Source organism: Mauremys reevesii, linkage group 3 (assembly GCF_016161935.1).
Source record: "Mauremys reevesii isolate NIE-2019 linkage group 3, ASM1616193v1, whole genome shotgun sequence".
Lineage (NCBI taxonomy): Eukaryota > Metazoa > Chordata > Testudines > Geoemydidae > Mauremys > Mauremys reevesii.
Window position 1 is genome coordinate 99,842,591 of NC_052625.1, and position 21,893 is coordinate 99,864,483.

At 43.8% G+C, this 21,893-nt stretch overlaps 1 protein-coding gene across 6 annotated transcripts in view; it reads right to left on the reverse strand.

Moving 5' to 3' along the window:
• The window catches only part of SASH1 (SAM and SH3 domain containing 1), a 270,968-nt gene that overhangs the window by 21,827 nt on the left and 227,248 nt on the right, over positions 1 to 21,893 (reverse strand). For 5 of the 6 annotated variants that reach the window (XM_039532949.1, XM_039532948.1, XM_039532946.1 and 2 more), the window contains 6 exons: positions 17,006 to 17,841; positions 10,442 to 10,519; positions 6,744 to 6,887; positions 2,513 to 2,648; positions 2,145 to 2,314; positions 343 to 552 (listed from right to left, as the gene is read on the reverse strand). In XM_039532949.1, coding sequence (XP_039388883.1) covers positions 343 to 552; positions 2,145 to 2,314; positions 2,513 to 2,648; positions 6,744 to 6,887; positions 10,442 to 10,519; positions 17,006 to 17,841 — 1,574 coding nt within the window. The remainder of the gene's footprint in view (positions 1 to 342; positions 553 to 2,144; positions 2,315 to 2,512; positions 2,649 to 6,743; positions 6,888 to 10,441; positions 10,520 to 17,005; positions 17,842 to 21,893) is intronic. The other variant, XM_039532952.1, reaches the window with a different exon arrangement.

The following is a 21,893-nucleotide window of genomic DNA, read 5'->3' on the forward strand; positions in this document are numbered from 1 at the left end:
CCTTATTAAAAGAAACAGTAACCTAATGTCCTTTGATATATGCTAGGTTTTTTGTTGTTGTACTGGATCTCACTGCCAATTCTTGGAATGAATTAGGATCCTGGCATGTATGTAACGGAACCCTTCAGCAGTCCATTACACTGGACATTACTTGTACTATGCATCGGCTACATCCCCTCCGTAAATTAAGAGCCAATTCTGCTTCCATTACATAAATGGTGAAAGTTCCAGTGGGTGCAGGATTAGGACCTTACTGTGTAGCCCTTAAAAACTTAATTAACTCAACAGCACGCACCCCCTTCCCATAGCAAGATTGTATCAAGAGAGAGAATGGGAACTAACCTTTAAATTAATACGATCAAGGAGATCCTCGACAGACTTGGGCTGAGGTGGTCTTCCTTTCCGTCGTCTCCTTGTGGGCCGCTTTGGCTTCTCTTCCTCCTCATTTAACACGTCCACATAGATAAATTTGAAAGTGCCCACTTTGTTGTTCAACAGACCCATCCAAGTGCCCATGGGAGGTTTGCTGATTATATCAATGATATCACCTTTCTGAAGGCCCAACAAGAAAGAATGGGACACTTAGGCACATAATTCCTATCAATATTCAGGCAAACTCACTATCCTCACTCTGTTTTTCCACTTACACAGAATCTGAAGACCTCAGGGGGATTTGCAAACATGAATCGATGACATACACACCTCACAAGTGTATTATTATACCCATTTTACAGAGGAGGAAAGAAGCAAACAGAGACTAAGGCTATGTCTACATTAAAAAAGCTGCAGTGGCACAGCTGCAGTTGCGCTGCTGTAGTGCTTCAGTGCAGCCACTTACTATAGCAATGGAAAGGGTTCTTCCATCCCCGTAGTTAATCCACTTCCCCGAGATGCAGTAGCTGAGTCAACAGAAGAATTTTTCCATCAACCTATTGTTGTCTACACCCGGGGTTAGGTCAGTATAGCTACATCTCTCAGGTGTGTGGATTTTCATACCCCAAGATGTAGCTATGCTGATGTAAATTTTCAGCGTAGACCAGCCCTAAGTTACTTGTCCAAGATCATACAGCAAGTTAGTCACAGATCCTGGAATAGTTCCCAGGAGTTCACACTTACATCAGCAGTTCTCAGTTATCTATGGATCGTTGCTGGTGCTCTCCACTGTCTTGCTTTTTAATGTGGTCAGGCAGCTGAGAGCATCTTCCTTGTGAATGTACTGCTGTCTTTGTGTTTCAGGAACCAGAGTCAAGCCAGTGATATGAAGTTTAAACCACAACTCTATTAGTTACATGACAAGATGGCTCCTACAGACTCTGAGCACACAGATCCTGAGTGTGATGCATCATGTGAGTGACCGCTTACAATGGGAGGCACTCTGGTGATTATTCATGACTAATTCTAAAGAGACAGTACCACAAGATAGTACTCCTACTCTGTGTCTATCTGCAGTTGCTGTTTCAGTTCTGTAGGACTGTTCGTAGCTAGTGCAAATTAGAATAGACTCTGTTCTAGTTCGGTGCAGGTGGACTAGCTCTGGCAGTGTAGGTGGCCACCTAGACATAGGGAACCCAGTGCTGGAAATGTGCAAAAGTGAACTTTATACTATCTTTGCAGCCCTTTCCCCACAAGGCTTGTCCTTGATAGTCTGAGCCAGATCTGTGGCTGCTATTTACTTTATCGGGAATTAACAACCCTGGCCTTATTCTGCTGAGTTCTTCTGCTTGCCTGTTGCTAGAAAAAAATCTCTCTGAAAATTGATTTTTCAAATCTGTGTAGAGTGGGAGTAAATTTACAGCATATATTTCCAGTTCCACAGTAGTTAACTCCTCTACTCCCTTCACACATACCCCTCCACTCTTTTCTTTGCCCGCCTCTCTGGTATTTTAAAGCATGTTTGCTTGGATTTTGGAAAATACTAAGAACTATATTTTATCACCTATATTTTTATCACCCAAAAAACTCTTAAGAGCACACTGCAATACCAGAAAGAGACAGGTACAGTAATGCGAATACAGGGAGCACAACCTCAGCTAAATAAGGGACTAAATACTGTTAGCCTTCCTCAGGCTAAGCTCTTACTGACTTTTCAGTGGGAGTTTTGCCTGAGTAGCATAGGTCATTTGATCCAAGAAGAAAACTGGTACCTTAAGTTTCAGGGAGTCAGTATCATAAGGGCTGGGTGTAAAATCAGTGTGAACCCTGGCTCGTCCACAAAAAGGTCCCCTATAGGGAGGCTCTTCATCATCACCATCTTCAGACTTGACACTCTCCCGGTTGCTGGCTGAGGAATCTGTCGTGCTCACTGTCTGACCACCTGTGCATGGGAACCAGAGTAACAGCGTACAAAAAATATGCTTGTGAGAAGGGCTCATCAACACCAATTCATTTCTGCCACTGTCAGAGATGAGAGGCAAACACGAAAATGCTAGTAAGAACTTCATTTTATTTACTGTGGAAATCTCTGTGCCCTGCAACAACAACAACAACATGATGCAATTATAATTGAACTTACTCATTGAGCTCTGACCACTTAAGGAGCTCCTCAGGCTTTCTACTGAACCACCAGCTTTCAGTTTGGGCTTATCCAGAGAATCAGTCTCTGGCTGTGGTGACTGCGGAGAACCTGGCATTACATCAGGGCTGGAGTCCTGAAAGAGATATGAACCGATTTCAGATTGGCAGATTCCCATGGAAGATGGCAGGGACTGCTTGCATGTATCTTAAGGGGAAAACTTAGTACATATTCTACTATATGTTACCAGCAAGGACAGAAGTCATTATGATTTATTTATTGTTTGCATTATGGTAAGGTCTAGGGGATGCAACGGAAGTCGGGGCTCCACTGTGCTGGGCTCTGTATAAACACATAATAGGAGACAGTCCCTACCCCAGGCAACTTACAATCTGAACAGACAAGACAAAAAAAAAGGTGAAAGAAAGGGGGCATTATCCCCATTTTATAGATGGGGAAACAGAAATTAAATAACTTGCCCAAGGTCACAGAAAGTCTGTGGCAGAGCTGGGAATGGAAACTCCTGAATGCCGGTCCAGTGCCTTAAATCACAAAACCATCCCTTCCTCCCCAAGTTCATTTGTTGGCGCGCGCGCTCTCTCTCTCTGACGTATTACAATTTAGGCAACCATTTTGCATAGTATTTTTAAAATCCCAAACTAAACATTTTACTTTATGCATTGTTAGGTGTTTAAAAACCCAGCAGAGAAAGTTTACCCTTCACACAAAACTCCCAGTTTAGAGATGAAAAATTAAGACATTAAATATTTGTAGTGAGAACATTTGACAAGCAGTTAAAAGCCTATAGCAACTTTCCCAATCAGGCATTTGCATATTATAAGCAAAAATAAGTAGCATGGTGTAAATCAAACAGAAATGACAAGTTGGGTGAGGTAATATCAGGTCCTGAAGAAGAGCTCTATGGAGCTTGATAGCTTGTCTCTTTCACCAATAGAGTTGGTCCAGTAAAAGATATTACCTCACCCGCCTTGTCTTCCTAATATTCTGGGACCAACACAGATACAACAACACTGCAAACAGACACAGAAATGGAAATTTTAAACTTCTTGCAACAAATTACTGCCGTTTTTTGTTTGTGTACATGAAGGAGAAAACAATTAACTAGAAAATGCAACCCAGGCACAAAGAAATTATAAACAAAAGCAAGGATGCTTAAACACATATTTCTGTGCTCGTTCCTTCATGCATTATAGACAATCCAAAAGCATCTTATCCATTTTGAAATTGTGACAGCCTATCGGAAGAATGGCTAAAGCAAACATTTCCATTTCTGGTAGCTATTTGCAGGCAGAGCAGCATTTGCGTGTTTTTGAACACATGCTGGCAGCACAGAGGCACTTAGTTTGAGAAATGATGCCACAAAGATAGATGGTACAACATTTAAAAAACAAAACAAAACCCAACCCTGCTGATATACAGAATAGTTGGCATTTTCACAGACGTGTGGTCACAAAACCATCTGAATGAAACCTATTATTTACATGCTGCAGAATCATCAGGAAATATCTCCCCAGCATATGACTCTACAGGTCAAGCGAATCTCCAGAGAAAGCAAAAGAGCAGAAGCAGATCGCTAGCCCAATGTGCACACAGTTTTTCAGATTTATCTCATTCCTAAGTAGAATATCCAAAGGGTTGTTTGGCCCAAACATCTTATCTTTAAAGTTCCATTATACAGGAGGAAATGTGACGTTTGTTGCAGCTTATTATTTCTTAACTGAATTGCCCACTTGAAATGAACAATTAAAAAAAAAAGTATCAGCATAGATCCTATTTATGAACCAACGTGGCTGCGTACATATATGGGCTTGAGCAAGGCAGCCATGTCTGTGCATGAAATGATGGACGATATCCATTACAAGGATGATCAATGAAAGAACTTTGGGTCTGCAGCTACACCTGCCACCCTAAACCTTACCATTGCTTTCCTCTGGGGCGTGTGCGGCCTAACACTCATCCCTTCTCTTTAACAGCATCAGGTACCCCATTCTCAGGGAGTTCAAAAGGCACTAGGTGCCAGGCAGAGCTACTTCCTCCTAAAGTAAACCCATGCTACAGTTCATTGGGATGACACACACAGCAACATGCTCTTCTCCAGCCTATAAAGCACAAGGGAGAAAGAGGGGGAAAAAAAAACCCACCCCAAATCTCCCTTTCTTGATGTTGCTTTCTAATAAGTTTTCAAGAAAAAATATTACAAAATTGTATTGGTTAGCTGTTAAATTCTTCTCCAAAGTCTGCAAGAATTAAATAAGTGTGACAGCTGGTCACACTATTCTGGTGCTGCAGGTCCAAATCTACCAGGGCAGTTAAAATTATGACTTGATAGATATCACTTGCATTAGCCTGGGATCAGTCTGCTTCAGGGAAGAGAAATATGGATCACTTCATTTGGGGGTAAAAATCCACAATTATTATTAATTTGAACTGTAATTGCACCTAAAAGTCCCAGCCCCACTGTACTAGGCACTGCACAAACATATACCAAAGAGAAGGTTCCTGCCCTGAAGAGCTGACATTTAGAACCGGCCCCTCAGCATCAGAGCTGAGTACTGTTCAGTGAATGACAAGAGAAAAATAACAGCTGGAACTGTCCCAAGAGGTCTCACCAGAGGACTCTTGATAAATGGATACTATGATGGTATATTTGTTTCTGTCCACCAGACAGCAGGAGAGGGGCTGGGGGCTGGGAACCCAAGGGGGCCGGAGTGGGGCAGCCCCACGCAATGCCCACACAGACCACCAGGGGCCCTTGGCATCCAGGAGCTGGATGTCCCTGGCCCCAGCTCCTTCCCCTGGCCACAGATAGCCCCCGGGCCCTGCCTCTGGATCCAGCATCTCCCCCCACCCCGGAGCCCATTCCCTGCCCCCTCATCTTGCCTGGGGGCATTAGCGGAGGCCCTGCCCCCCCGAACCTGCATGGTGCCCACCAGGCTTCCCACTGCTGGGCAAGGCCCCTAGAGCCTGGGGCAGGGAGATGCAGCGGGGCAGGGCTCCCTGGCAGGCCCCAGCCAGCCAGCTCTGGGGGAGCCTGGGGGACCCGCTGCCTTGGGGGCCTTCCTCTCGCCTTGGGCTGAGCCGGGGACCCTGCAATGCCCAGGGGGCAGCAGCGCCCCCAGGTCCTCTCTGCACCCCCCGCCCCCGGCATCAGCCTCTGGCCCCTGGCAGCACTTGCGGGAGGATTCTCTGCAGCTTGAGGTCTTCAAACCACAATTTGAGGACTTCAATAACTCAGACATAGGTTAAGGGTTTGTTATTGAAGTGGATGGGTGAGATTCTGCAGCCTGCATTGTGCAGGAGGTCAGACTAGATGATCACAATGGTCCCTTCTGACCTTAAAGTCTATGAGTCTATAGCATGCTCCAGCTTTCTAACACTGCAAGGATATGCTAATTTGCTGCCGATTATTAAATGGCCACTAGAGGGTAATATTTATTAGAGAAAATTTTGCGTTCCCAGCTGTTTTGTAAGCAATTACTTACATATTTCAGGCAGAAAGACTGATTTTTTTTTTTTAGTTCATTAGACGCTTTAATAATCCACCAAACCAAAGAACATGAAGTCTGCCAAAAAGGATTTTCTCGGAGAGAGATTTACTTTGGCCAGAGTAAATTCAAAGCACAGCTTTACAACTGCATGCACTTATGGTTGCTTTTAAGAATGAACTGCACAAATCTGTGATGAAGCAATGATGATAGAATGATAGAAATAGATACAAGGTGTATCTATTTTCATAAGCTGCTGTAGAGGGAGTGGTAGGATGGAGGTTAGCTCTGAATAGGAGAGGGGAGTTGTATATGTTGAGTTTTATAGGGAGTTCAGTTTAGGGTGTCAGCTGCATTTTAATTTTAGTTTTTTGAACTTGTATAAGGAGCCAGTGCTCTTTTTATCACTGTAGAAATCCAAAGAAATAATAAAATGACAGAGGTGGAAATACGACACAGGGTATGTAAAATTGTCAGTCATCTCCTTCTGTTGAACAGTCACCTAGAAGGAGATCTGAGACTGCATTGTCATGATTAGGTTTCTATAAAAGACATTTCAAAGTGAGGGGTTTTAGAAGAACACAGGAATTGCTGTATCACACAGTCACACAGAAAAATTTCTTCCTGACCTCGCTGGGCCTTTGGGAGATACCTTGAAGCATGAGGATCAATATCCCCTATAGTTTTTATCCTAGAAAGTATAGTCCATTCTGAGCATTACATACCTGCTCTGATATGGAGCTGCTATATTTTTTAGACATCCTTTTCTTCATGGTTTCTTTTACAGACTTCACCTTTTTGCCAAGAGATATACGGGAGGCAGAGGGTGACTTGATCACTTCTTTATAAATGAAGTCTCCTTCTTTGCCCTGCAAAATAAAATAGGGGGTTACATCTATAAAATAAAATACAAGAGCAAATTCTTGCCACGCTGCCTCCCTGTTATATCTCACTACAGCGCTCAGTGCAAAAGGTATCCGGGGTGACATGGTGTTTGGTTCACTGCTCTCAGCTTCAACATGGAAACATTCTCTTTTCTGGCTTTGAGAATAAACCCAGTGCATAAACTACTGTAGCATTCTCATCTACTCTTCCTGCTCCTCAGACCTGATTATAAGAACCTGTTTGCTGCCCTAGAGGTTGGGGATTCAGTAGAGGGCATTCCTCCCGCTTTGAGTTACTATTGAATATTCAAGCTGTTAGGCAACACTATCTTCTGATACGACATGAAATCTGTTGCTTGGTCAGTAGAGATCCCCTACCCCTTTTACACAAGAGTAGGCATTGCTAACCCTGTGATCCTATCCAAATACTTACTAGGATAACTGCATTCTTCCCGAATTCCCATTCTATTTTCAATTGGATAAGCTGCATTCTCTCCTCTAAACTGTTATGTAAGTTTGTTATAGTTTAAAACAGTTGCTGCATCCACCACACAGGTTTAGTGGCTGCACTGATTGCACAATCTGTTTGTAAAGCATAGTATTTCTTCATATGGCTTCCAAAATACATAACTATAATTCAACTCTGTTAGAGAGGCACTAGTAGCACCTATGTAGCCAAGGCTGCATTGAGATTTGCACTGCAAGCAGGACAAAAACCCATTTCACACTTTAATGGTTGAATTTAGTCTCCAGTATGGTACAATAACCCTTCAGAAGGATAACTGAATTTTCCACAAGAATTATATTTTTTTTTTTAGAAAAAAGGTTATCATTACAAAAACAAAAGACAACACACATGCAACCCCCCAAACAAAGCTAGTCTAGTTAAAAAACCCTCTCCCTCCCTCTTCTAAAAATCATTGTGAAATCTGACAGTCACCAACTCTACCGTCCTTTCCCTTTGCAAAGACAACCTCATTGCTAACTTTATTGCTTCTTTTCATCAAGTTAAAGATAGCCTTTTGTCTTGTGAGTTCTAAAAAGACATTAAACTAATGCAATTAGAGACTTGATCTGCATGCATAAGTCTCGTATACCGTATCTTTCTCACTGCTGGTGAAAAGGGAAAGCATAACATCTAGATTTCAGAGTTTCCCAGATCAAAAGGTAACCTGAACAAAACATTGCAAACTAGTTTAAAGATACTAGCTAAAACATATATATATATTGTGTGCTTATAAACTAAGTGTAAGGAAGAAAATCACCATGTACCGATTTCTCTAGTCCCAAGGAAACTAATCCCTCCTCATTATCAGACATGCTGGCAATAAGTTGTTTTATTATTTAGATTTGATCTAAGCTACTTGATATAAAAGACTTGGCAAACACCCAGGCTAAAATAGTAAAAGTTGGTTCTTGGGGGGGATAAATGGTACAGTGAGCTGATCAGTATTTATAATATACCGTATATACTCGTTCATAAGCTGAATTTTTTTTTTAGTAAAAAGGGGAAGCACCAGAGAAGGGGGTCAGCTTATGAACGGGTATAGAGAGGGAGAGGTTGGACACAGCCCCTCCCCCCAACAGAGGGAGCAAGGAGAGGCAGCACAGCCAGCAGAAACAGAAGGGAAGAGGCAGGGCCAGAGTCTCTCGCCTTCTGGCCACGCTGCTCTCCCCAAGCCTCCGAAGCAGCTGCAGCCTGTAAATGGCAGTGGGTGAGAGGCTGGGTGGGAGTTCTTGGGGGGCTGTGGGAAAGTTGAAGGGGTTGTGAGGTTGGGGGTGGAGATGTTGGGGACTGCTGTAGATGGGGCTCAGGGGTTGGGGCCGCAGTGAGTAGGATGTTTGTGCGGGCTGTCATGAAAAGTGGGGCTGGTAGAGCGTTGTTGGGGTATATGTGGAGTAGGGGGCATTTGGGGGTCAGTGGGGTAGGGAGGAGGGGCATTCAGGGGTCTGAGTGGGGTAGGGAGGAGGGGCATTCTGGGGTCTATGTGAGGTGGGGAGCCCAATTTTCATAGTCACAGGGCCCCCAAATTCTTTAATCTGGGTCCAGTGCTTCATCTATAAAATGCATACAAAAATGTTTTAGGCCTTCACTCACTGGTGTCTGTGAAAGGCTTTGAGATAGCTGGATGGAAGTCGCTATAGAATGCCGGTTACCGAAGTTGACAGGCCTCCCCCCAGCCTCTTGATGCTATTTTTGGTATAAAAAAAATAAACTGACAAATGTATTACTTTGATCCAAAAGTTGCTGTTGTGAGGTCTGCAACCAAAAGGAAATACCATATATACTCCATCATAAACTGGTTTGTTTATAAGCTGACCCCCCCCAAATATGGATAAGTAAAAATGAAAAAATGTTATGACTTGTTCATAAGCCAGCCCTATAATTCAGGGGTCAGCAAACTTTGGCTCCTGGGCCATCAGGATAAGCTGCTGGTGGGCCAAGATGGTTTGTTTACCTCAAACATCTGCAGGCACGGAGGTAAACCTAAGTACACCAAGTGTCGGCGCACCAGCTGCTTACCCTGACAGGCTGGGACAGCAACTGCTGGGGAAATTTTTTGGGAGGAGAAGCTGGGAGTCAGGGGAGTAACTTCTGTGACAACCCCCCACATGACCCCACCCCTATCCCAGGACTGCCACACTCTCCCCATCCCATCCCTTCCCACTTTATCTAGCGAGGTCCAGGGGAGGATGTCTCTGGCCTGGCTGGAGTTGCTCCGGCAGGCTGGGCAGTGCGGCCGCAGCCTGCTCCAGCAGGCCAGACCAGGCAGCGCAGCCGCAGCATGTTCCAGTGGGCTGGGCTAGGTGGCCACAGCCTGCTCTTGGGGGTGGGGACAAGCCGCACGGCTGCAGCCTGGTCATTTACAGACACCCCTCCAGCTCAGTGCTCTGCTCCCATTTCAGGCTAGGGTGGTTCCTCCCAACTCCAGCCACCCTGCAATGCTCAGGTTTGGTCCTGCCACCCCTCACAGAAGGTGGCTGGGCAAAACTGGAGGAAGTGGCATTGCGAACTGCCTTGCTGGGTTGCCGCACCACTCAGTTTTGTTTGGGTTTTTTTTCCAGTGGTTGGGGCTCCCCCTAAAATGGGGCACTGTGCAAATGCACCGAAGGCACATTGGTTAATCCAGAGTGGTCATCCTTATTTTCTTTTTGTGTCCTAGTCACAAACTAGATGTTTTTCCATCTGTGGTGAAGCACAGATATCACTCAACTTGCTTGAGGTGATGCAGTAAGTCAATGACTTAGCTAGGAATAGATCAGAGACCTGACCCCTAGTCCTGTGCTGTAACCACCTAATCACACTACTTCTCACATATAGTATATAAATAAACACACAGTATATCGTTGTCACAAAGCTGAGAAACCAATGCAGTGGGTGGTTAAAAAAAATTGTGCTCTCTGGGCTGCTTATTTGGATCCCAAAACTGCTATTATAGAACTAGACTACATTTAACTCTACCAAGGAGCATTTCACAGTACCATACATGAGGAGCCTCCTGCTATTTCAGATCCAGCCCTTCCTACCTCATACTCACCGTTTGGTCAGAGTTGTTGTTGTTTCCAACGTGCAGGGAACGATTTGTCAAGTCAAATCCTCCAAAGCTACAGGTTCTCTGTGGAAAGGACAGGATTAGTACAGAAACAATAACATTACAAACAATTAACTCACTCAAGCATCTTCCCCCATTTGGAGAACATCACTGAAAACACAAATGTGTTGAAAAGATGGAAATGGAAAAAAGGATGAGAAATTGAGAAAACTGTCCACTCTTTTTATGCAGTAAGCCTTTCAACTTTCTGGCAACCTCATTCCAGCCCCCTCTCCTATACTAGTCCAAAGTAGTATCCGTATAGTCAGAGGCCCCAATCCTGTGAGGTGTTGAGTGAGCACCTCCTGGGAGTAGCTGAACACTCTCAACTTCCACTGAAATCAATGGATGAGCTAATCACCTTGCATAATTAGGCCCTGGGGGTAGAAGGGAACATAACCCCAGTTCAGCTGTCCACAAGGGATATGCCACCAAAGGTTTTATTCTTCAAAAGCAATGACTCCAGTTTAGGCATCTCTCACCACCTCCTTGGTGGTACAAAGCAGCTTTATCACCCGCTGGGAGAAAAAGCAGGTCATATTTATAATGGTACAATTAGCCCAGTGGAGTGACTCACTCACTGCTCCTCAGACCTGGCCAAAAACTCTGATACTGTTGATATCAATCTCCCTGCCTAAAAACATCAGCACTATGACACCGGTTCCCACCCAAGAGCACAAAGCCACACAGCGACCAATCACACTAAGTAAAGCCACACTTCCGCAGCAAGAAACAAAGTGTTCAGCTCTGGCTGACAGGCCCGTTCTAAAGCTCTTGCATCAGTTGGAATAGGACTAGCTCCTTTGAACTCAGTGGGAATACAACTACTGCCTTTCAATACAAGAAGGTCAAACTGTTAAAACAGTTCCCCCCCCTCAAAAATTGGGGCACAGTACTGTAATGACCTTGCTCTGTTCCAATGGCTGTGTTTTTAGATTCTTTTCACTGACAATAACCACATGAGACATCCGAGGGAAACAAGGATGCAGCAATCAGTATTTATTTGTATCAATGGTGAGATTCGGTAGTTGATTTACAGACAGGTAGTTTTCTGTTTTAAATGATCTCTTTATAGAAGACATAAAGGGACGGGGAAATACCTGAAGAACACTGCTATGCATTTTTAGGGTTTGATCCAACACATAATGAAGTCAATTGAGAGATTTCTAGTGACATCAGTGGCATTAGATCAGGTTCTTAGTTCTTCAGATTTGCCTAAACAACATTCAGGAGTGGTTGAAAGGCCTGAAGATAGGTAACACCTATCAGCTGAGAGCTACTCAATGAAAAGCCTGGAGACTATGATTTGCGGGAACAAGACCCACAAATTACAGCCCCCAATGAACAATTAGATTAATTGGTCCTATTAGTACAAACCTTTGTTCTACCGCATTCATTTCTAATCAGGTGGGATGGGACAAAGCAGAACAACAAACATGGGGGATGAAGAAAGTTGCATGGCCTTGAACCTGTCAAAATTGGCTATGGTTAAAGCAGCAGGTGTCTCTTGAAAGCTATCAGCTTTCTCTCCCTGCACATTCAGTGGCTCTTAAAGAAGCTGGCCACAAGAGCAGAGCTACAGACTCAGACATAAGCCCAGAGGGCCAAGCCTTTGCTCCTCTGCTCCCATGGCACTCGGATTCAAGAACATGTGAGATCCAGCTTCATGGAACCTCCTTCAATGAACACTCCTACTCCAAGCAGCCCACAGCCTTCTGCTGAGTTGGGAGGAGGAAGAGGGAACTGCAAACAAGAGAGCAACATCTAGAACACAAGAAAAACAAAGAGAAGAGAAAAGAGACTAGCAGAAAAAAAAAAGAGCGAAGAAAAAAAAAAAGACTGAGCAGAAAGAATATGGACAGGAAAAGAGATGACAGCAACTGTACTGAGGCAAGGTGAGAGGTCAGCTAGAGACAAGTGTGTGAAAAAGGTTGAGAACAAATGACTTAGTCACACTAGTCAAGACGAACTCACAATCTAGCCGTGAGAACGGTTTTCAAGCACTGTTTATAAAAAGTGATATGCTAGCCACACCAGCAAACACCATCATTAAGATCTATGTTTCACACACAGCACTTTTTAACCCGGGGTGGGAAAACTACAGCCCAGGTCCGGATCTGGCCTGCAAGCCGTTTTAAGCCGGCCCATGAGCTCCTGCTGGGGAGCGGGGTCTGGGGCTTGCCCCACTCCAGCGCTCCAGCCGGGGTGCCGGATAGGGGGCTGCACCACACGGCTCGGCCCCACTCTGGCACTCCAGCTGGGGAGCCGGATTCCCATGGCATGGCCCACTCTGGGGCACAGGGTTGGGGGGCGCTCCACACATAGGAGCCGGAGAAGGGACATGCCACTGCTTCCAGGAGCTGCTTGAGGTAAACGTCGGTCAGAGCCTGCATCTTTGAGCCTCTCCCCACAGCCCAACCCTCTTCCCCAGCCCTGATCCCCCTCCCGCTCTCCAAACCCCTCGATCCGAGCCCAGAGCACCCTCCCACACCCCACACCTCTCATCCCCAGCCCCACTGCAGAGCCCGCACCCCCAGCCAGAACCTGCACCCCTTCTCGCACCTCTGCTCCAGCCCTGATCCCCCTCCCATCATCCGAACCCCTTGGTCCCAGCCCAGATCCCTCACCTACACCCCAAACTCCTCATCCCCAGCCCCACCCCAGAGCCCTCACCCCCCCCCACAACCAAACCCCAATTTTGTGAGCATTCATGGCCCGCCATACAATTTCTATTCCCCGATGTGGCCCTCAGACCAAAAACTTTGCCCACCCCTATTTTAACCACATAAATGGGACCTTCTGTGCCAGGAGCATTCTAACCTAACGCCAGGAGCACAGACAACCTAACGCTGAACAGAGGACAGTGGAACAGAACTTAAGGAATTGTTCTCAGCCAATATCTTTTAAGTTTGCTACAACTACTACTCTGGCTATCTTCTCAGAGAAGAAAGTCCTTGTAAATCTGTAAACTTTATCTTGCCCTTTCATAGCACTTTGATCATTTCTGGTAATACTGTACCAAACAAAAAAAGTCTGTGGATGAAGAGAGGGATATTCAATGGAATGGTCGTGCAAACAATCCCCTCCCCCCCACAACATATTAGGATATTGGGAGGAATGAAAAACTGAAATTTTTGAATCACATCAAGCATGCCCAGGTCACTGAAATAAATATAAATGACAAAAACAAATGGCAAGACAAGACTGTGACCATTTCCACTGAATACAAAGGCATTACAATTTCTCTGAGGTTGCAGCAAGCGTTCCAATTTTAGGAAGAAGGATTGGAGGTACTTGAAGGTCATGAGAATCTGATCAGGTTTCTGCTGTTTTAAAAAGAAGTTTCTTTAAAACTAATTGATTAGAAAATCCACTCCAAAAATAAAAAAAAGAAAGAAAGAAGTGCTCTCCTTTTCTTCTCTAATTTTATCTATGTGAACAAGCTAATGAGTTCCATAATGAGACTTCCAAAGTGAGACTACTCACACGTTTTTAAATGATTAAACAGCTTCCCTTTGGAGATGGCATCTTTATTTACAAGAAGAGAATATCAAAGGGCATTTCTAATGCATAATTGTGGTACTTCTTTAGAAGATATGTGGATCTTGTCAGTCTGCATATGCCCCACAAGTATTCAACCTGCAGAGGGGTGTTTCAGGTAACTGGTACAATCAACTGAATTGTCATTACATAAAAGATTATTCTTCAAGAACACTATTTCTGGAAGTAACATGACAGTACCAGTGATGGGTCAGCTAGTCTACACAGAAACACTAGTGGAATAGTCAGGAGAAACTGTTAATTGTACTGGGTCAAAATAAAGCATTACCACAGTGGCCATCAACCAAATGCAAGTGTACCACATGCCTGCTGGGTGTGGTGCTCTGTTCCCCTCTGGTGGCACCTCGACCATCTAGAGATTAATGACACTGCTACAGTCTTAGCTAAGAGCCATGTCAGGTTAGGACAGAGTGGGACACTTGGGGCTGCTGGAGGGTCTTAGACTGGGGTTCAGAAGGGCTAGTAGGAGGATAGACTGGTGTGTGGGCTCAGGAGCTAGTATGGTGACAGCATTGAGCTGGGGGCTGCAGGGCTACATGGAGATGGCGGGCTGTAGGGCCACATGGGGACAGGGGTAGATGTGCCCTCAAAAAACCTGTTCCATGCTTCTCCCACCCACACCCAATAGCCCTCCAGGTTCACTCCCAGACTCCTTCCCTCTCCCTCAGCTCCTCCATTTTCCCTGACTCCCTCAAGCCTTTGCACTGCTTCTGAGGGCTGCAGGAAATAAGTTGCTGTATTGTAGTTTAAATCGGTGGTTCTCAACCTTTCCACACTATTGTACCTCTTTCAGGAGTCTGATTTGTCTTGTGTACCCCCAAGTTTCACCCCGTAAAAACTACTTGCTTACAAGAACAGACATAAAAATACAAAAAAGTGTCTATTACTGAAATATTGCTCACTTTCTCATTTTTACCATATAATTATAAAATAAATAAATTAGAATAGAAATATTATACTTACATTTTCACGTATAGTATATAGAGCAGTAAAAAGTCATTTCTGATGAAATTTTAGTTTGTACTGACTTCGCTAGTGCTTTTTATGTAGCCTGTTGTAAAACTAGGCAAATATCTAGATGAGTTGATTTACCCCTGGAAGACCTCCGAGTACTGCCAGGGGTACATGTACCCCTGGTTGAGAACCATTGGTTTAAATAAATTATTACTCAAAGTTCTGTGTTAATAAGCCTGGTAAGGAATCTATTTATCAAAAAAATTACCCAAATCTTTTTTCATCTGTATTGCTTCAAACATACTTGTTGACAGGTATTTTGAAATAAATTACCAAGATAATTGAAACTGGCGTGATTATATTGTGTTATTTTGACAAATAAAACATGCAGTATTTTAAAATATCATGCACAGAATTTTTAATTTTTTGGCACAGTATTCCTCCAGGAGTAATACAGTAAGCTTCAGAGGTCCCAGGTTCCATCCTGCCCGCCAACGACATGGGTCTGTCGGTGTTACAAGTGGGAGCTCATCTGGGATATCAACTGGGAAGTCTCTGAAGCTCGGTATGCACTTCCTCAGCTAGGGGAAGTATGTAACCCAGGCCTGCTTGGTGTGGTGCTCTGTCCCCCCTCTAGTGGCACCTAGGCCAGCTAGAGATTGATGAGTCTGCTACACCCTTAGCTAAGAGCTATATGCCTTTTAGCTCATGCAGTAGAGGCTCATCACTAAGCTTCAGAGGTCCCAGGTTTGATTCCCACCCACCAATGACCAGGGCCTGTCGGCGTTACACAAGTATGAACACCAACCAAGGGTCAAGCTGCTACTGGTGACTGACAATTAGTTGGAGAGATGAGGGATGTGACTATGTAACTCTCACATCGAGAACAAACCACATCCTAAAAAATTAAGTTTATGTGGAGGCCTCTTAAAGATATCTAAAATTTGTGAGAAACAGTATTTTCTCTGTAATGTCTTGTTAAATCTTATGGGTATAGAGACATTATCAATCATCCTTCCCTTCAACCTAAGTAGGGAAAAAATCTGCGCTCTCAGGACAGCAGACTAGATGGCGTAACACTTGGGACTCCGGCGAGTCCTGATGTCAAGTTTCCAGGGGATTCAAAAGGCTGGTAGTGGGAACTGTGGCAAATACAGGCTTTTGTGACCAGGAAGAAGAGGGACTAGGTTGGAATCCTACCAGATCTCCGGCTACCAGATCTCCGGCTATACAGGAACATCGACTGTTGGCTACCCTTCCCTCTATCCCAACTTCCCAGGTCTCACCTCCATCGCATGCTAGGGAGCAGGAGCAGCAGCCAGGGGCAGTGGAGAAGTGACCCAACGAGGTTCTATGCTGGAGAGAGAAGCTGGGGAGGAAAGCAGGCATGTAGATAAAGCCCTCTACCTCTGAGTGCTGTGTATGTGGGGAGGAAGACTACAGAGTTGGAGTGCACTATGTTAGCAACTGAGAGGAAAACTGAGTGGGAAGAGCTGGGATGAGAGTAGGACGGATGACAGAAGGAAACAGAGATAAAGAAGCAGATTTTACTCTATCTTCCATCCATCTGAAAGATTTCCTACAATATTTCCTTTTAAAGAATGCTGAACTGATTTCTGAAACAGCAGGATTTTTTTTTCCACATTGCTTCTCTTTTCACCAAAATCTCAGTTTCTGAATTAGAACAGGTTAAAAGAAGCTTTTTGTGATAAAATTTGCTCTTTCCCATTGAGTGACTCCATGCACATGGGAACCGCAAACTTGACAACGCTCTTCTCTTTATACACTGAAAGGGATTATACCAATTTCTTCACTGGGGACTAGAATGGCCTCTGTCCCCACAGCTCAGTTTTGCATTTAACAACTTCTATTGGCAAATGAGAGGGGGGGAAACACTGTACTAAAGTTTGCGGGTTGGGATAGAAAGCAGAAACAATGCTGACTGCAACCTCACAGGAACTGGAAGGCCACCTTCATGATAGCTCTTTGACTCACAGACTTTTGGTGGATTCTCAAGAGAACCCTTTTAGTACAACGGTCCACTGTGGCGGCCCACTTCCGTTTGGCCTCCTCATCCTCATCCAGCAGGCATCTCCGCAGATCCTGCCTGTCAGCCTTGCTCAGGGTCCTGTCAGTGACGGGACGCACCAGCTGTGATAGGTTGAGGTGACTGTACAGGCTTCTCTCCACCACGTAGGTGATATTGAACTCACTGACAGAGGTGCGCCCTCGAAGCCTTCTGTTTTGGAAACCACAACCTCCTCCCCCTTTGGCTTTGTGCCGGAGCAGTTGTAGGTCACAAGTTGCAGGGGATGCTCCTTTCCTGGCAGGACGTTGGCAGAGAAAAGCTCTGGAACAGGAATAGTTAGTATCCATTTTCTTTAATCGGATCTGCTTCCTGACACTCTGAACCTCCTCCAGGGACACCAGGAGATGATGCTTGTGCCTGTTGCTGTCATAAAAGCAAATACTTTCAGTACTTACCCCATGGCTCAGGGAGCCAAGGCCCTTCTTCATCTCCCCCTCTGTCAAAGAGCGGCAAACCTTCTGGGTCTTCTCCTCTTCTGGGTAAGAAAAAAATGTCCCCAGCTTCTTGGGGGGCTTAATAAGGCCACGGCTATCAGTTTTGCTGAAGGTCTTAACCAGCTTCCTATTAGCACCCCAAGTATCTAGGCTGCTGGATGAAGGAGAAGTGGTGAGTGAGTCAGAGTCATCCTCAGGCTGCTTTTCAGAAGAGCCATCTAAGTAGAATTGCTTCTTGTGAACTCCAGAGTAAAGTGCCGATCTGTTATCCAGTACAGGAGAGCTGTCAAGTGAATGCTCGGCCACACCTACAGGGGACAAAAACAGCAAAACATACATCATCTTTCACACTTATTGTCTAATTTACTTATACACTAATGAGTCTTCCCCTGGAGGTTGTGCTTTGGCCAATCATTTCATTAAATTAAGACAACAACAAAATACAGATACTTTTTAAAATGGAGAAAATATTCCTGACTACTGTGATTCACAGTAGCCCATAACATTTTTGTTGGTGGACAGACTTGCAGCAAATGTTCCCACTTCCATAAGCAAAGCAAGAATTCTGTGATAACTTAAATAAGAAGCAGCCTTAAAGAATATTTTAAAAGGACATTATCAAGACCTTTTCAGCATTTTAAACATCATTCTTTACTTCCAAGTGTGTCAGTAATGAACCTTTAAAAAGTTGAAATCAAGATGCTTCTTCCCAGAAGATTCTTTTGTCAATGAGTGCACACACTTTTATTCTATTAATTAGAAATAATAATAGTAATAAAACTACTCTCCACTTATACAGTGTTAATGATTCACAAACCTCACAGAGCTATAATGAAGGAGCAGAAAGGATTTTCTTTCGTTTACAGATGAGATAGATGAAGAACAGAGAAGTTAAGTGGCTTGCCCAAGCAAGTCAGTGGCAGAGGTGAGACCAGAACCCAGGTGTCCTAATACATCACTTATATGCAGACTATGCTCCTCCTGTTGGTTTTTTTTTTATTGTCACACTGGGTGCTGAGATGTTGGCAATGGGACAAATTTCTGCTGTTCTTAATTGAGCAACATTCCCACTGAATTCTAAAAGAAGTTTGCTCAGTTGAGGAATGAAGATTTTGATGCACTGATATTTACATATTTATTTAAAGAAAACAAGGGCCCTGAAACACTGAGTGTGGAGGGAATCTTATCAGAAGTTATATGTATTCTGCAAACACAGTAAAATCACAGGAGTCTTCCCCACTTCTTTCTTGCAAAGCACACTGCAGGAAAGTGTTAAAAGAAATGTGTACACCCACAGGGGCTTCCATACCATTCTGTTGGGTCCTAGAACTCAGCTACCAGCAACGCAATGAGATCATTATGGGCAAGAAATGCATTCAAGATAATCAAGAGTAAATACTACACCAAACGTCCCCACTTGGTTTCAGATTTCCAATAGCCAGTACTGCTACAAGCCAACAGTATTTCTCTCTAAGGTATGGAGCTGAGCCCAGGGATCATACTGAAAGGCTAGAGCTTCCTGGGGGTGGCCCCGAGTTCTATTTACATGATGTTTACTTAACGCATTTGTGAGAGAAAGGGAGTAGGTCAAATTGTGGGTCAGCATCCCTTTAAAAAATATGCTTTCAGCAGCTCTCCATATTTTAGATGGAAAAAAATGATTTTTCAAATTGAAATATTATTTTAAAATAATGAATAGAACAAAGATACAGGAACGGGACCTGGGCTGCTTTTGGGATTAGTGGAGGCAAATAATACACTTAAAACATAATTCCTTTTTACATGTAAGGGTTTAGAGAGCATTTGCTTCAGATTTTTCTACTGAGCATCTTTTAAGCCAGATGCTGAGTTAGGGACAAATGCCAAAAAACAGCACACATACGTGACATTTCTGCCCAATACATTAGTTAGTGCATGTATATAGGTGATTCACACAGCTGTATGTGTTCCCAAGTACTCACAGAACTGTCTTATACAGATTGAATTAATTTTTAGTGAGTTGTGAAACTTTCCTTTTAAAAGTAAACCGGAGTTTTATCCATCCCCACTATAACTCAAGTGGCATCCATAGTGTTACAGCAGGGATGAATTTGGACCACTGATTTCAATTATGGGGTTGGTAAACTATCCTAATAATAGTGAATACATTCCAACATGCACACAACATTGCAGGTCTAGCCTCAGCCTATACGAGGCTGTAAATTCAGAGTTGAGGCTTCCTGTTTCATCTTCTGTACATTCTGTTGTACATCTGCTACACATATATTAGTTGAAACCTCAGCCTCTCTTCTGTGAAGGTACAGCCAGATAAATTAAGGAATGGTTGTGTGCCAGATTTGACACCCTTTAACTCTGCATTTTCTGGATCTGATTAAGAGTCTTAATATCACTTGCACTGAACTGTTCAGTGGTTCGATTACTTTTTTTCTTTTCCCAGTGTAACAGAATAATAGTTCTCATGGGAGTGAATAAGTGTTGACAAATTACACTGGCTTATTGAGTAAACATGTATTTAAACAACTCGCAAAATATGCAGTGTGTGTCACAGGCCACAACAGATATTGTACGGAGTCAGTCCATAGTATAGAGCAGTGGTGGCCAAACTTATGGACAGAAGCCCCTACCCCACCACCCCTGCTGTAAGGCAGAGGACCTGAGCTCCCTCCCACTTCAGTCTGGTAGGTGGAGAATGGGGAGAGGGAGTTGTGGGGAGCTCTGCGAGCCACACTTTAACTATAAAAGAGCTGCATATAGCTCACGAGCCATGGTTTGGCCATGCCTGGTATAGAGCCTTAATGACACTAACATATATGATTTTTTAAAATGCTATGGAGAAAAAGGTAGCAGAGCATTAGCAAGCATCAGTGACTCAGCCACTAAAAAAAATTAAGATAAAATACCAATAGATTCAGTCAGCATCAAATTCCATTGCCCAATCAAATCTACATTTAAACAGGATGAAAGAGTCTGTGCGAAAAGCACGGGAAGCTGCATCTGGAAATGCAGTGAACGCCGCTTTTTTCTTCAGAAACAGGTAGGGAAATTTGGCAAAATTACCTGTGGGGAGCTCCCTGACGTGGGCATAGGGAATTTCTATGGGAAATTTTATTTAAGAACTTAAGATTGGCCATACTGGGTCAGACCAGTGGTCCAACTAGCCCAGTAACCTGTCTTCTGACAGAAGCCAGTGCCAAATGCTTCAGAGGGAATGAACAGAACAGGTTAATTTTGACTGATCCATCCTGTCCATCCAGTCACACAGCTTCTGGCAGTTGGAGGTTTAGCAGTTGTGTTCTTGACCTTCTTGTTTAACAGACACTGATGGACCTACCTTCCATGAAGATATCAAATTATTTTTTGGGCCCAGTTATGCTTTTGGCCTTTGCAAAATCCCATGGCAATGAGTTCCAAAGGTTGATTTTGCATTGTGTGAAGAAGTACTTCCTTTTGTTTGTTTTAAACCCTCTGTCTATTCATTTTGTTAGGTGACCCCTAGCTCGTGTGTTACGTGAAGGAGTAAGTAACACTTCCTTATTCACTTTCTCCACATCGGTTAAGATTTTATAGACCTCTATCATATCTCCCCCTTAGTCATCTCTTTTCTAAAATCTGAACAATCCTAGTCTTCTTAAATCTCTTTGTATGAAAACTGTTCCATATGTCTAATCCTTTTTGTTGCCTCTCTCTGCACCTTTTCCAGTTCAAATATTTCTTTTCTCAGATGGGGTAAACACAACTACATGCAGTATTCAAAGTGTGGGTGTGCCATGGATTTATATAGTGGCATGATATTTTCTGTTTTATTATCTATCCCTTTCCTAAAGGTTCCTATTGTTCTATTAGCTTTTTTGATTGCTTCTGCACATTGATCGGATGGTTTCAGAGAACTAGCCACAATGACACCCAGATCTCTTTCTTGAGTGGTAACAGCTAATTTACACCCCATCATTTTGGTATGTACAGCTGAGATTATTTTTTCCAGTGTGCATTACTTTACACTTATCAACACTGAATTTCATCTGCCATTTTGTCACCCAGTTTATGAGACTCCTTTGAAACTCTTCACAGTCAGCTTTGCATTTATTAGTAATTTTGTATAGTCTGTAAATTTAGCCACCTCACTGTTCACCCCCTTTTCCAGATCACTTATGAATATGCTGAGCAGCACAGGTTCCCAGTACAGATCCTGTGGTAACTGAGCCTACTCGTACACTTTAATGAGTAGTGGCACATGAGCCAGCAAACAGAGCTGTAAACAGAGGCATTTGAGTGGGAGTTCTGTTGGAGGAGAAAGAAGGAAGCAAGACCCTGTTCCTTAGTGGCAGTCAGTGAGTTGTTGTGGGTGATGTGTGCTTTTTCT